This window comes from Heteronotia binoei, chromosome 1, assembly GCF_032191835.1.
Source record: "Heteronotia binoei isolate CCM8104 ecotype False Entrance Well chromosome 1, APGP_CSIRO_Hbin_v1, whole genome shotgun sequence".
Classification (NCBI taxonomy): Eukaryota; Metazoa; Chordata; class Lepidosauria; order Squamata; family Gekkonidae; genus Heteronotia; species Heteronotia binoei.
Window position 1 is genome coordinate 45,253,683 of NC_083223.1, and position 15,262 is coordinate 45,268,944.

Consider the following 15,262-nt stretch of genomic DNA (forward strand, 5'->3'; position numbering starts at 1 on the left):
CTATGGCAGTTTTAACTTTAACTGGATTATTTAGCACTGCAATCCTAGAAATACTTGGTTGGATCCAGTGACTCCTTTCCCACTACATGAGGAGCCTCCCCCTGTTAGAATCAAGCAGAGTCCAATTATGAATTAATTTGAACCAAATCCCATTAGACATTTATCAGAAAACATACCGAGGTAAAAAAAAAAAAAAACATATTTAGGATTGAAAATGTTACTGCGGCAGTTTGGAATCCTTTTTTAAAAAACCTTTACAAGTTGAATCTAGTTAAATATGCACAATTTTGTTTATTGAAGAGATTAGGACAAAAACATTAAACCAAATACAAGACAAAAACACCAGAGGCAGTAAAATCCCACCATGCACATCACCAGTCTTTCCTCCTACAATTTTATAAAATAAACATGTGGTTTTTCTTTAAAAAAAAAAAGTCCCTCAACACAGCACCATCTTCAGAGTGTAAAAACATTACTCCTTTATATTCTTAGATACCAAAATAGAACCAAGGCAGGTCAGCTGCAGCTTTGTTTCTTGATAAGGAACTGTGAACCATCGTCTGGAGAGTGGGATCGAAATCTTCCTGCAGGGCAGGCAAATAGCATCCATATGTCAAATGCCAAGTAGCCATACACACATGCCACATACTATAATTAAGCACAAAATTCAAGTAACATTTACATACTACAGAGTCCACATGTACCTACCCAAAAAACATGACCACTTCACAAAAACGCATACAAGGCAGTAACATCAGAACAACTGAGGTACTGGAAACACAAATATTTATGCCAAGAGATTTGTGTGTGTTGTTTCCCCCAAATACCATACAGCAATATAAATGCAGTAATAAAAAAAAATCATTTGCCGGTCTAAATCAAAATGAAAGCTCTCTAAGGAAAAAGAGTTGGGAAAAAATATTTTTAAAAAAAAAAAAACACAGAAACTATCATTCAGGGCCAGGAATACCTGAAGAGAAAAATTTAAGGTGTTAACTACCGCACGTAACATGTCACCTCAAGTCAACCCGTAATTGAAGTACTGGCTTAATTCATCACAACTGTGACAGATTCATCAATAAATAAGTCTTGACAATACAAAAGGTGCATATTACCATGTACTTTTTCAGATCTGTATCCCAGAACATTCAGCTTATTAATAATACCCTCTTATATTAAATTCAGGGTAATTCAATGAGAAGGAAATTAAAACACTATCTTTAAAAAAAAAAGGAAAGGAAAGGAAACCCAAGATGTTGCCTTTCCAACAACTCAGAAGGGGGAAATGCCTTATTTATCTTCAATAATAAAGAGCCCCTCTGTTCACATTTGGGCCAGTCAGAGGAAAAGCTGGTTACAGGATTAAGTTTCTTTAAAAAAAAAAAAAGTTATCCAAAAGGGGGATTTGTCCTCTGTGGTCAAATTTATGCACAGCTTGGTAAAAGAGAAGCCAGCATTACAAACATAAAAAAGAGCAAGAATGCTTTTCTTCTTTTCTCATCTGAACAGTCAAATACATCCGGAAGTCTGAATTAAAAATGCTTCCTGAAACAAAACAAAACAAAAAAAATTGACAAAAACCAGCCCATAATGCCTTGTTAAAGTGACACTCCTTCACAAAACATTTCTCTCCTGGCAAAAAACCCCCACAACAAATAGTTTATTCAGAATTGTGAATAGCTATACCAACAGACATGAACCAAAACTTTGTTTAGCACCCACTTCTCACGTCTTTCTTTGTGCATGTCCCACCCACCCCCTGAAAATTAAAGTCAGTTTTAGCTGTTAACATCAGTTTGTTTTTTAAAAGTAAAATAGGGAAAAAAAAACAGAATCAAATAATAGCTAATTGTACCTTCCCTGAATAATGGCTGAAGTTAAATATCTAACAGTGCGATGCCAAGATGCAATTTGAGGCAAAAGTTTCTATTCACTGGGAACTGTACGTATTTGAATGAAACAGAATCAGGAGTGGCTTAGTGGCTGCACGGGAACTTGGTTGTGCAGTGTCCTTGGCTTCATAAAGATGAGAAGCTACAGCTGCTCCATGCTTGCCTTCTTTTGCCCTGTCAATCTAACTTGATAGCAATGGTTCCTCCCGCCTGCCCACCTGTCCTCATACTACACTGTCATCAACTAGCTCATTTCTTGGACATCTCCTTTCCCAACAAACAACAACAAAAAGAATGCCAAGGTGTTTTTTTTTCTTCTTCTTCTTCTCTTGCTATCAAGACAGGCTGAGCCACAGATATAATTCTGCATGGTCAGAAAGGACTGCCTTCATATCGGTCCTTTCCAAGACCATGCAGTCTTTGAACACTGGTCCTAATGCTCAGTTAAAGAATGGGTCCGAGTCCTCCTCCATATTGACATCAGGCACCAGCTGATCTGTTACTTCCTTAGCACCATATCCTGAATTAGACACATTAAAATCTGTAGAAAACCAAGGATGGTCCAGAATTTCCTGTGAAGTCAGCCTTTCTGAGGGCTCCCGGCGCAGGATGCTACGTATAAGGCATTTTGCCTTGGGAGATAGAGTCTCTGGAATGCTGAACTGCCCACGGCGGATCTTGCTGAAGAGTGAACTAGGCTCAATGTCATGAAAAGGATACCGTCCAACTAACATCGTATAAAGCATGACTCCTAGACTCCACACGTCTGCTGCCTTGCCAGAGTAGCTGCCATTTGTGTTCAAGATCTCTGGACTCACGTAGGCTGGGCATCCATGCTTATCGGAAAGAGAATCATCGTTTCCTCGCAAAATGTAAGCATCTTCAAGGCTCTCCAGTTTTACTCTAGTCCTGTAGGGCAAGAACAGAAAGACCGCTTTTAGACTCATTGATAAATTTCCATGCAATTACTACTTTGCTGCAAGACAAATGCAAGACTGTATATGCTACAAGATCTTTTTAGACCTCCTGACTCATCTGACACATGATGTCTCTACTGCTATCCTGAATATCTTTCCTCCATTTAAGGGTGGAGTAAGATTCCAGATCTGTGGATGTAGGGAAAAGTGTAGCCTGGGAAGAGCTGGAAGCTGGCTTGAGAAACCTGTTGTCGTTTCCTTGTTGGATGTGTATTTTTTTTTGTCCCAATGCTGCCTTATTTAAACAGGTTTAGTAGGCTTTTACAACAAATGTGTGAAAGTGCTTAGGGTATATAATAATAATAATAATAATAATAATAATAATAATAATAATAATAATAATAATAATAATAATAATAATAATAATAATAACAACTTTATTTTTATATCCCTCCCTCCCCCGCCAAAGGCAGGCTCAGGGCAGCTAACACGACACGGTATACACCATGATTACAGTAAAATACAATATGCATCACAAACAGCAGCCTTTCTTTGAAAGTGTTCAGCTACCTGAAAAAGCTATTGTCTATTCTTGGCCTAAGAAAACTAGGTTATTTCAACATGGGCTATTTGCCCCGAGCTCAATGCTCTTTGGAAATATTTGATTTTTCCTGCTTCTCCACAGCATCCAGGTTTACTGGTGTACCTTCTGGGGTTTCCCTGGATGTTCTCTGATCTTTCCCAAACCTGCTTTATTGTGAAGTTTTGAGAAAGATCATACCAAAACCCCAGGTGGCCACTTGGCGGGTGAGAATGTTCAGATTTTTATGCTCCCATCCACATGGCAGCCATTTTCCCTGCCCTTGCAGCGGCTATTTCCTCCCCTACTGGAAGACTTATCTTTTTCTTTCTTTTTTAAAGTTAAAGCTGAGAATTCAGAGAATGTAGTATAACTATGCAGCTGCTGATTTTAAAAAACTAAAAAAAAGCCCTGGTAGCACAGGGGAAAGAAAGGCTGCTGCTGGGGGACTATGGCAGGGAAGTTATGAGAAAACTTGTCACTGCCATTGTGCTGTATCAGCAGCTACAGTAGGAATGGGGAAACTTGGTAAGACCGCCCCCCTGTGTAGAAAACACCTTACACTCCTCTGTCTTCAAAAAGTACAAAAGCAGTTACTTTTCCTAGTGACCCAGAGATTTGGACTATCCTTGGCAGCTCACCATTATATATGGTATCTCCTTCTGTGTCCTCTCAGAAGACCATTCTGGCCAGCAGAAACAGGAAGATACATACTGTCCACCAAAAGTGGGAGGTCATCCTCTCATTCCCAAACAAGTCTAGGCAACCTTAAGGACTTGGGAACTACCTCTTCCTACCCAGTACAAGAAAATGCCTTCCCTTCTAATTACTCTCTGATCCAGGACCGAATCTACATGGTTTTTGAGGGGGGGGGGGCAAAATTAAAAAATGACATCCCCTTGAGGGCCATTCTATTTTATGGTCCCACAGAATACAATGGACTCCATACCCCCCCTCCGTTGGCACCCGGGGCAAGCACCCCCTCTGCCCCCCCCCCCCCAGATATGGCCCTGCTCTGATCCCCAGAGAGGTTGGGAATGACTGGGATGGCTTCAATCAAGCTCATTCACAAATTGGATTGCCAAGTGAAGAGAGAGATCAATTCCTAGTTACTAAACTCTTTTGTGAGAATATGTTTTTTCCCAACCCACATGAGAATCAGCTAACTCCGCAGGCAACCCATTTGGCAAAATACTAGAAAATGGTCATCCAGATGCATCTCCAGGGATCAGACACATATTGGTCATTTCAGAAGTTACTTTTTCACAAATCTTTAGGTTGCAGACATGCATTTTAAGATACAGGGATGTTGTTTCTTTTTCCAAGCAATATGGAAAGCGATATTTAGCAACTCCAACTACATGTGCCTCAGTGATTTGTAGTTTAAAAAATTAATACTTCCAAAGATCTACACAAAACAAAATCAATTAATTCCCAAAGCTTTTGTTTAAAAAGCTGCACTAACAATAGAAATAACTAATAAGGAGGATACGAGGCAATTTGGTGGCTTCCAAAAATAAAACCTTCCATTACAAAACCTGCAGTCCTAAAACCCCAGACCCTGAAGCAGACCAACCAAAGACCCAGCATCGAGCAAGACAACAATTCAAACATCTAAGTATCAGCTTCTGATTTGCTGACTTGGAACACCACCCACTCAGAACATAGCCCAAGATTTGTAGGATAACTTTAAGAAACCACTCGCATTAAATCAGTGAATCAACAGTTTTCTGACCATACTCCAAAGGCCCAAAACGCTTCGGGCTAGGCCTCCAGAATTCAGGAACCATCAAGCCTACTCTGCTCCCCCTAATACAGCTGAATACAAGCAGAGATGGGAGACAATCACAAACTCTGAAACTTCTGAATCTTTCAGGATCCTGCCCAGAAATGAAAGGAAATCTCCATTATACTTCCAAACCTATTTAGTCCATATTTAAGTTTAAAGAGTTTATTTGGAAACTGGTACAAGTATTATTTATCCATTCAAAACATAAAGTAGTAAGGATTTTCTTTGGACAATGTTCAGAGGAATCAGAAATCTAATTCTTCCCACCAGGAAAACAGGACTACCAGAGGGTATGCACTGGTGGTGTCTACAGTTTCAGAGCACAATGTCAAATCTACCAAGAATTTCCATGAAAAGAAGACTTACTGGTGTCTACCAGAAGCTCTGGAGAATCCAATGGTACTTAGAGACTGTATGGTGCAGAGGGTTCAGTCAATCTAGCAGAAGGAACTGCACCTTGTAAAGGGAATCCAGTACCACACTCCAAGAAGATATATAAGTAATCTCAGTATCTACCTGAATATTTTTGATCTTTTTCTGTGATCCCATACACATAAGACGTGTCAATGCACCTCTTTATAGTGAACTGAGGTGACATGTGTTATACTGTCTCCTTGCCTTCCCTAGTGGTTTCTATTTATTTTTGCTGCCACCAAAAGCTTCTGCCTTCAAATTCTTAGTTCGGCTCAAAAAAACAGAATGGCTTACTTGTATTTAGCAGAATGACAGAATTGTCAGTGTGTGTGTGTGTGTGGGGGGGGGTGCCTCCAAGGTAAAGGAAGATTCTTAACTCTAATAAAAACAGTTGTTTTCCTCTTAAATATAAAATGGTTTCAGTGAAGTTCATCAGCCTAATTTTTGCAGATAGGTACAGTTCTTCTTTCTCTACGTTTCTTAAATATACTTAGTCACAAAGGCTTATTTTCTCACTCACCACTTAGGCTATTAACTTCTACAAAGCTTCCTAACTTGACACATAGGTTAATAACTTCCACACAGAACACACTCTCTATAGCACCTCCACTCTCCTCCCACACTCACAATGAATTCCACTTTCTCTGCAACAAACCAGTCAACTCCACCCCTTAAAATACAGCTACTATCAAATCATAACACTTCAATAACCCATCTAGCTCCTGTCTTTCTTACTCCAGAAGCCTACTTACCCATAGTAACATACCCATAAACCCCCAAATTAAAACAAAGAAATAATATATGCATAAGTATTTACATAGGAAAATACCAGTCCCCTCCCCATTATAGCCAATTACATGCATAACAACAATAATAGCATTATCGTTTGTTCAAGAACTTACAGGTATCAAATATCTTTTGAAGTCTCAAGCACAGACAAGACTACACTGGAGTTGCAGTACTATCCTAAAGCGAACAAAGTTTGAGTCCAATGGCACCTTTAAGGCCACCTTTAGTCTGGGTATAAGCTTTTGTGTGCATGCAGACTTCTTCAGACACCTGAAAAAATCTGCATGCATACAAAAGCTTATACCTAGAATAAACCTTTGTTAATCTGAAAGGTGCCACTGGCCTCAAACTTCATTCTGCTGTTTCAGACCAACACAAGCTACCTACCTAAAACTATCCTAAAGAGAGTTGTACCCTTGTAAATCCACTGAAACATGGCTTAGAATGGTGTAACTCTTTTTAGGATCACACTGAACATGCCACTTTCCTGAGGAAAGCAACAGTTGCCTTCTGTAACAGCCTAGCAAGACCACCAGGTGCCAGGGGTTCACTTTCGTATACTGCAGCTTCAAAAGATTTACTCATGGATTTTCTCTTCTGGGTTTCATCCATACCTAGCTGCATATACACTATTGCTGTTACATTTAATACCCACAAAATGCCAGCTGATGTAGCCTTGGAAGACAGCAAGCTAGACACTGCATCAGTGTCCAAGACATAAGGGTTATATTCTAGGTACTCAGCTGCACCAGGGAAAAAATATTATGGGATTTATTTTATTACACAGAAGTCAGCTCTTTAAAACCTCCAGCCACATGTCAAACCTTTTTAACATCCAGAGGCATTTACTAGCAAGGGTGAAAGTCCTTTTGGCAAAGAGCCTTGGATAAGGAAGTCATAAATACATAATTCATGGGAACGAGCTCCTACCTAACAAGATAGAAGGTAGCACTACCCTGATTTAAAACAGCTACTGTTTATGTCACCCTCAGTGACCACAGATGAGGTATATGTTATACACTATAGCAAATTACTCTGCCCACTGTAGTAATTTACCAAAGCCTGCCCATTCTTGCCAATTCTCCTGTCATTTTAATACCGCCATCAACAATATGACTCAGCTGTGAATGTAACACAGGAAACAATACTCACTTGTACTGCATTTTTTCCTCATGAAGCTGGTTTCTTTTCCACCATTCTCTTTCACTTAGAGGCTCCTTTCAGCAATTATAAGCATCATGTTTCACTGCAAATTTACCTCAAGCTTTCACAGATATTTGTGTCCTGTTCCCTAGTCCCCACCAGAACCAGTCAGGAAATGGCACTATTGACTGAAAACTGTTCAAGCTGGTTGGAAACCATGAAAATATGGGGGAAACCAGTTCTGAGGGCTCCTAACTTTAGTTAACATCAACACTAATAATAGGACTTAGAGTAAATTACGCTACCCATGTTACATCTATCCCCAGACTTAGGGTCTCTACACACATTTAAAAAAAAAAATTAAAAAGGCAAAGTGTGTATAAGCCAAACATATGTTTGATAAGCATATTTAGATGGCTGAAAACACATCAGAACGTCATTTTTAAGTATAGTGTAATTCTCATTAATGTATTTTTTCTTGACAATATTATTTCAGAATGTAGGTGGGAGGTCACATGATAGGAAACTGTACCATTTTAAAAATATTCCCGCATACAGAAAGCTAGCACATCAGAAGTCCAGAGAGTCTTTTCTCTCTGATATTTAGTTTTCTAGAAAAGGAGAATCTTTATCTTTATAGCAAGGATATAAAGTGGCCTCCACATGTGGCAGAATGGATTGATGCCTGGTGGGATATACCACTTTTTTCTGCAGTCCTGTATAAAAATATTTTACATACATAAAATTAAAACAAAGCTTGAATCCAATGGCCCCTTTAAGACCAACAAAGTTTAATTCTGGGTTAATATCTGCAGAACTTAACACAACCCCAAGGCCATTTTGAAAAGGGTTAAAAAATACCCTCTAACTGCTCCCTTTCACAACCCAGTGCTGCCTGTGACAAATGCCAGCCAGGAATCCTCTAAGGGATACAGACATCCTCCCCCCACACTACTTTCTACTTTTGTATTTTCTGCAGTATAAATATGACTGCCAGAAGTAATCATTTTGTTATTGAGTCACATACACAAAACCCTCAAATATGCATAAACAGCTGTCCTTTCTTAATTTTCCTCCACTGAAGGTAGATCCATGCCTCAAAAAAAAAGCAAAAAAAAAAAGCAGGGTGCTTTGTCCTAGTTTTCATTTCCTTTCCAAAAAATATTTCCCACGCGTCTCCCTTCTTCTGTTTTTGTTCTTCAGCATAAATCTGACACTGTAGGATGAGAGAGTCTACTCTTCACTGCCCCCGTCCCTGATACTTGGTGCCTGACATACTCCAGGTTTACTGAATGAAAGCTTGTTCTTTTGTCATATCATAACCCCCCCCCTTCCATTAAGCAGTGTGGAATACCAAATTTGGAAGCTTTTGATTCTTTACAGAGGGAAAGAAAGAAAATCTCTACTATATTGAAGAACCAAGACCTATATTCACAGGAAAGCAGATTTTGTTGAAACTGTGCTGTTCAACAACAGCTTGCCTTTATCTGCTTGTGCCAGCGTAATCTCCAACGGGATAAAGCAAACCAGCAGCAGCCATGTTTTCATCCTGCCGAAATGGATTAGCACAGAGCACATAGGATCCATGTTTGTGTAGGCTGCACACACAGATACTGTATTTCTTATAAAAATCACTGTATTCATTCTCGCAAAAAAAAAAAAAATCAATGACGTCTTGGTACCCCTCCAGAAACTGTTCTGTATCCAATAATCCTAGAACAACTGCTGTTTCCAGACAGTAAGGCTCTGATCACACACTAAATAATATACTTTCAATCCATTTCCAGTGCACTTTCCAACTGGATTTTGCCAGTCCAGACAGCAAAATCCAGTTGGAAAGTGCACTGGAAGTGCATTATGTTAGTGTGTGTGACTGCAGCCTTAGAGAAACAAGATAGTGTGGTTTAAGATCAAATGTAGTAGCCAATCATGGGGAGGTCCACACTTATTTATCTAGCTGTTCACCATCAGGAAATGGGTTAGGGGAGGACATCAGTAGTGAGATATATCTGCTGCTGACTGTCTCCAAAACTTAGCACACAGGAACACCACCCCACTTCTCAAGTTTGTTTTTTGCATTGAGGTGGTGTTCAGGAGGGAGGGGCTGGCCCCTAGTACACGATGAAAGACCCTCATACCTTTGCTTTCTCTGCAATTTACTGTGAACCTGGAGAGGGGAAAAGGTATCTTAGGCTGTATTCAGATGGGCGATTTGGGCTGACACAGCCATACCCACGCCTGGATTAAAATGGCACATTTACACACACACCTCTGGGCCCCACCACAGACTCGCCCTTACTTCACCTCCCACCGTCTCTCTGCCACTTCAAAAAGCAACTAGGTACTTCCTGGCTGCAAATCACTGGAGCATTTCCCTGGTGCATTTCTGGGCCATCTGAATGGCCAGGGCACCCCAAAGAAGTGCCCTGCAAGCAAACAAGCAGTGTGACCACTCCTTGAGGGTGCTCATTGCCCATACTCTTGTCAGCTGGGCATGCATCATCTGCTTAAAACTGCAATATTTTTTAAAGCCAAGAGGCCACCATGAGCTACCCATCTGAATGCAGCCTTATACTCTATGTTAAGCATCCAAACTTTATGGCTACCAATGGCAACTATTTTTGTGGTTATCTGCCAAGAACACAGCTACCCCCCCCCCAACCCTCCCCCCCCACAATTCAGTAATATTTGAATTCATTCAGCAGTGGTATCACTTTTTTAGGTACAGGGCTGTATTTTTTCCCTCAACACTACAAATGACCATTTACCTGAGCAACCAGTTGTTGGGTTTTCTTCCTGCAGCTCTACCATACCAATATAGTTGCACTAAAATTAGTCAGATAAATATGAGCTTCCAGAACTAGATAAGAACTGTTTAATAAAACTTATTGTATAATGCAAAGCTTTTTGTCAAGGCCAGTGTAATTACAGTATATCATTTCAACTTGGAAAGCAGAGATGGAATAAGCACTTGGAAAGGCAGCATTATGCACCTAGCAGATCACTGACAGAACCCTGCATTAGTGCTCTTTAAAAAAAGAAAGAAAGAAAGCTTGAATCATTGCTATTTAAAAAGGGGAAGCTATTCTGCCTATGAATGCTTTCCCATTACTGGTGAATGAAACCACAGAAGTGCAATCAGAGGGCAGCAAATAGCACTCAAGACGGGAAATGCGTCTTTGTCCCCATAGAAACCGTCAGGGAAACCCATGAAAAACAATACTATTCTGAATTTCTTATCAATATGCCATTCATTACTGAGTGCATTCAGACTTGGCCCTTCAGCGCTGTAACAAAACCTGATCAATTAAGACTCTACCAGAAGGGCCTTCAATGTAAACTTCTGAGTTAGCATCCGTTTCTGATGAAGCACTGTAGACAGCAATGGCTGGCATTATTCTTCCCTGAAGAGCTTGAGAATTACCAGCAGGTTACTATACTGATTAACCAAGCAACCCGAGCCCCAAGTTAAGCCTGCTGAGCAGGATAAATTGCTTATAAACCCTCTTGTGCTGCCTGAACACAATGCTTAAGGTAGGGAAGGAGGAAAAATCAAACAGGATCCTATGCTTGCTCAAGGTTGAGTTGACGCCTGATAACAGTAGGCCACAAAACGGGTAGTATTAACCATACACATTCTCACTGAAGCCAGTGCAAAGCTCCTGATAACTCCCACCTCAACTCCTCCTTTCCTTGCCTCACAGTCTCAATAGAACATAGGATTCCAAGGAAGGAGCTAATCAGAGATTCTCAGGAGGCATACTGAAGAGCTAGGAAAGGAAGGGATGTCAAGATTCATGGCAGTGCATCCCAGCATATAGAGAACTAGCAGCATACAACTGGGGCAAAAGAGGCATTGAGTACAGATACCCAACAGCTGGAGAGACAGAGAGGCAAATTAACATCAAACCTTCTCAGAATCCTTAAAAATACCTTGCAGACTCAGACAATCAGAAGCAACCTCAGCATCCCTCCCATAACTGGGCTTGCAAGAACAAAAGCAAGTCATGCGTATATATCCAGGAGGGTACACCAGGGAAAGGCTAGCCATGCATTCCAATAGGATGCCCTGTCCTTCTTTGAATCATACCTCCAAGCTCCTCCCTCCCCATGAACAGAAATTTAGAATAAATGAACCTTTAATGGGACATTAAAAGGAAACGGAGAGAGAGCATAAATGGGCAATTCTCACAGTGGAGGGTAGTAAGCAGTGGGGTACCACACTTTTTAACTCGTTCATTAATTATTTGGAGTAAGCAGTGAAGAGTCTAAGTTTGTGAATGACACTAAATTGTTCGGGGTGGTGGGAATCAAGGAGGATTGTGTGATGCACTCCAAAGGAATCTGTCGAGGCTGGGCAAGTGGGCATCAATGTGGCAAATGAGGTTCAATGTGGCCAAGTGCAAAGCAATGCACACTGGGGCCAAAAATGTTACCTGTAAATACATGTTGATAGGGTCTGAACTGGCAGAGACTGACCAAGAGAGAGATCTTGGAGTCATGGTAGATAACTCACTGAAAATGTCGAGACAGTGTGTGACTGCAATAAAAAAGCCCGACACTATGCTGGGGATTATTAGGAAGGGAATTGAAAACAAATCAGCCAGTATCATAATGCTCTTATATAAATCAATGGTGCGGCCTTATTTGGAATATTGTGTACAATTCTGGTCACCACACCGCAAAAAAAGATACCATAGCATTGGGGAAAGTGCAGAAAAGGGCAACTAGAAAAACTGGAACACTTTCCCTATGAAGAAAGGTTAAGGCAATTGGGGCTCTTTAGCTTGGAGAAAGATGACTGAGGAGTGACATGAGGTTTACAAGATTATGCATGGGTTACAGAAGACAGAGAAAGTACTTTTCTCCCTTTCTCACAATACAAGAACTCATGGGCACTCAATGAAATTGCTGAGCAATTGGGTTAGAACAGATAAAAGGAAGTACTTCTTTGCCCAAAGAGTGACTATCACAATGTATTCACTGCAACAATGAAGTAAAACTAAGGCATGAAAAAAATCTAGATGGTGGCATCTTCTCTCAAGCTTTCACTGCTAGACTAATAAGCATGCAGTCACAGTTTGTCTCTGTTGAAGCTACTACTCATTATCCATTACTGTCCTCACAATTCCAACTTTGAAGCATGCAAAAATGTTTCCCATCCTCAGTACCAAGGGGGAGGGGAACCTATGAAAATTAACTAAACATTGTAACTAAAACCAAAAGTTTATTATTTATTCAGATATACACACACACACACACACACGATTTATAGCATTTTGCTATATCTACTGTCTAATTATTCCATATCTATCCATCCATCCAACATTATATTAGATACCACAAAGAAAGAAGAACATAGGTCATTTAAATTAAGACAAAATAAAACTTATGTCTCTTTAAGAACTGTGTGCCAAACTGCAGTGCATCCTAATATTGGCACAGGCTGAAAGTGCAAATTACAAACTGCTTCAGCTTGACCTCTGCAAATACGTACAAAAACATATCATCCGTGATACTCTTATTGTGATAGATCCCAGTAGGCAGCCGTGTTGGTCTGAAACAATAGAACAAAGCGGTAGACAAGTTCACCTTCAAGACCAACTAAATTTTATCCAGAATGTAAGCTTTCGTATGCTCTTAAGCAGACTTCATCAGACAAGTGTCCCCTGAAAGCTTACATTCTGAATAAAACTTGTCTACTGCTTTGTTCTACTCTTATTGTGACTTGACCATCACCAGTGCCGTGCAGATGGCAGCAACAGTAGCAACTGGAAGAAACTGTTCCTCAGTGGAGTCACCACCTTCAGAGAGCCAAGAAGTACATAAAGATAATCAAAGTAACAAGCACAGCTCCTCCTCAGTCAAGCAACTTGTTCTATCATAGAGGGTCACACAAGGACAAGTTTTAAAAAGCTCACATCTTTTAAGATGCTGTTAGAGTCAATCCTAGTGTTGATGCTGATGCCAACTGCCTTGGCTTTGACTTGGTACAGATGGCAGCACTCAGGAAACTTTCCTCTACCCAACAGAGGCCCTGTTCATAATCAGGCCACAGCATAATCAGATGTCACTGCTGTTTCCTTCCGGATTTAAAGTGGCTGATCAGACATCAACATCTGCCTCCTGACATTAACTCGTGGTAGCCTCCCCCAATCCTTCTCGGAACCGGATTATTTTGTTACCTGCTCCTTTGTGGTGTTTTCTGAGTTCTCCGGTTTCACCTCGTAGTTTTCTCCATCTGGATAGTTCTGTTGCGATATTAACCAACTTCCAGATGTCTGAAGGCTATCCCAGAGCAAAAGGAGCCTCAGACATCTGGGGTGCGGTCACACGTACCATTAGTGACGACACAGCTCTGTCTGGCTGACGGATTAAATGTGTTCATTCAGACAACCACATCTGGCAATTGATTGTCATCCGGGCTCATCCAGGCTTGCTATGCATGAATGGCGCATTAATTTGACAGTACATAAAGTCCGGCCCTTTTTCAAAACAGTGGCACAAGATTGGCTTTTTGTTGTTTGGACAGCTCACGCGCGATACTGCCTCTCACCTTTTTTCCCCCAAAGAAAGCCCCAGCAGACATGCGCATTGCCAGATCATCCGGGAATCTGAGGTGACGCTTCTGCTTCTCCAATCAACACAGGATCGGAGGGGGGGGGACGTTATCCCACTATTCAGAACAGGAAAAAATTCTTTTTTTTTTCAATGTGGAGGATTTCAAGGTATCATTGTCACTGCCAATTTCTAGGAAAATAATTCCTGGCAGTTCCGTGGTTTGGATCCGCAATGTTAATTCTGGAAACTTTCGCCCTTCCCCTCTGCCTCTGAAGAAAGTTTTCATTTCCCAGCTCCAAACAGTTGGGCGCATGTTCAATGGACCCCCTCCCCTCCCAGAAATCACCTTCTGATTACGCATGGTCCAAGAAAGGAGCGTGATAGTATTGGATGCCTGATCGCGCACAACAGAATGAATCGCATTCTTGGATGCTCGTCTGGTAGGTGTGACCGCACCCCTGGTTTACAGTCACCATTTTTTTCACTACTTAGCAACATGCGCATAACCACATGTTTTAATCTATGTGCATGCGCATATGCACATAATGTGCATGTGTGCATAATGCACGCATGTGCATGTGTGCATGCACATAATAATGGAGGGAAAAAAGAACTGCATGGTGCCATCATGTGGATGGCAGAAAAAGGTTTCACCACAGAGTGATTCAAATCGCAGTATGGCAGTCTGATCAATAACATCCGGAACAAAGATATTCGGAAAAGAACCGGGTCAGTTTAACACGGACTCAACACGCTGTGTGTACAGGGCCAGAATGTCTTCACAATGAGGAACCCACTAGGGAAGTGGGGCCATGAGTATTCTGTCCCAGTGCTCCACCAGGTCTGCAATCTGGCCACTGGGAACAAGTCTGTTTTCTAACTCTATTCAACTGTACTATCTAGACATACATATTCTGGATGTTCCCTCTCAAAAGGCTTTAATGTCAGAATGTTTAAAGGAGAACACTGGGACTGAACTCACCATACTGAAAGTATGCAAAGGCAGAAGAGGGTGTGACCTCGAGTACATGGAGTGTAAAAGTTGTACACTTCAGTGCAAATACTTCAGTGCTCTCTTGACCACAGCTCTTACTAACTGGAGCAAAGGACCCTGTTTTCTTAATGCCCAACTGAAAACAGTAAGAGAAGAGGCTCATTCATAATGTTCATGCAAAAA

General features: G+C 40.9%; 1 protein-coding gene across 2 annotated transcripts in view; it reads right to left on the reverse strand.

Moving 5' to 3' along the window:
• Positions 1-426: 426 nt before the first annotated feature.
• The window catches only part of TRIB2 (tribbles pseudokinase 2), a 33,073-nt gene continuing 18,237 nt past the window's right edge, over positions 427-15,262 (reverse strand). For both annotated transcript variants that reach the window (XM_060233754.1, XM_060233763.1), the window contains one exon: positions 427-2,801. In XM_060233754.1, the coding sequence (XP_060089737.1) occupies positions 2,333-2,801 (469 nt within the window). In that variant the 3' untranslated portion in view covers positions 427-2,332. The remainder of the gene's footprint in view (positions 2,802-15,262) is intronic.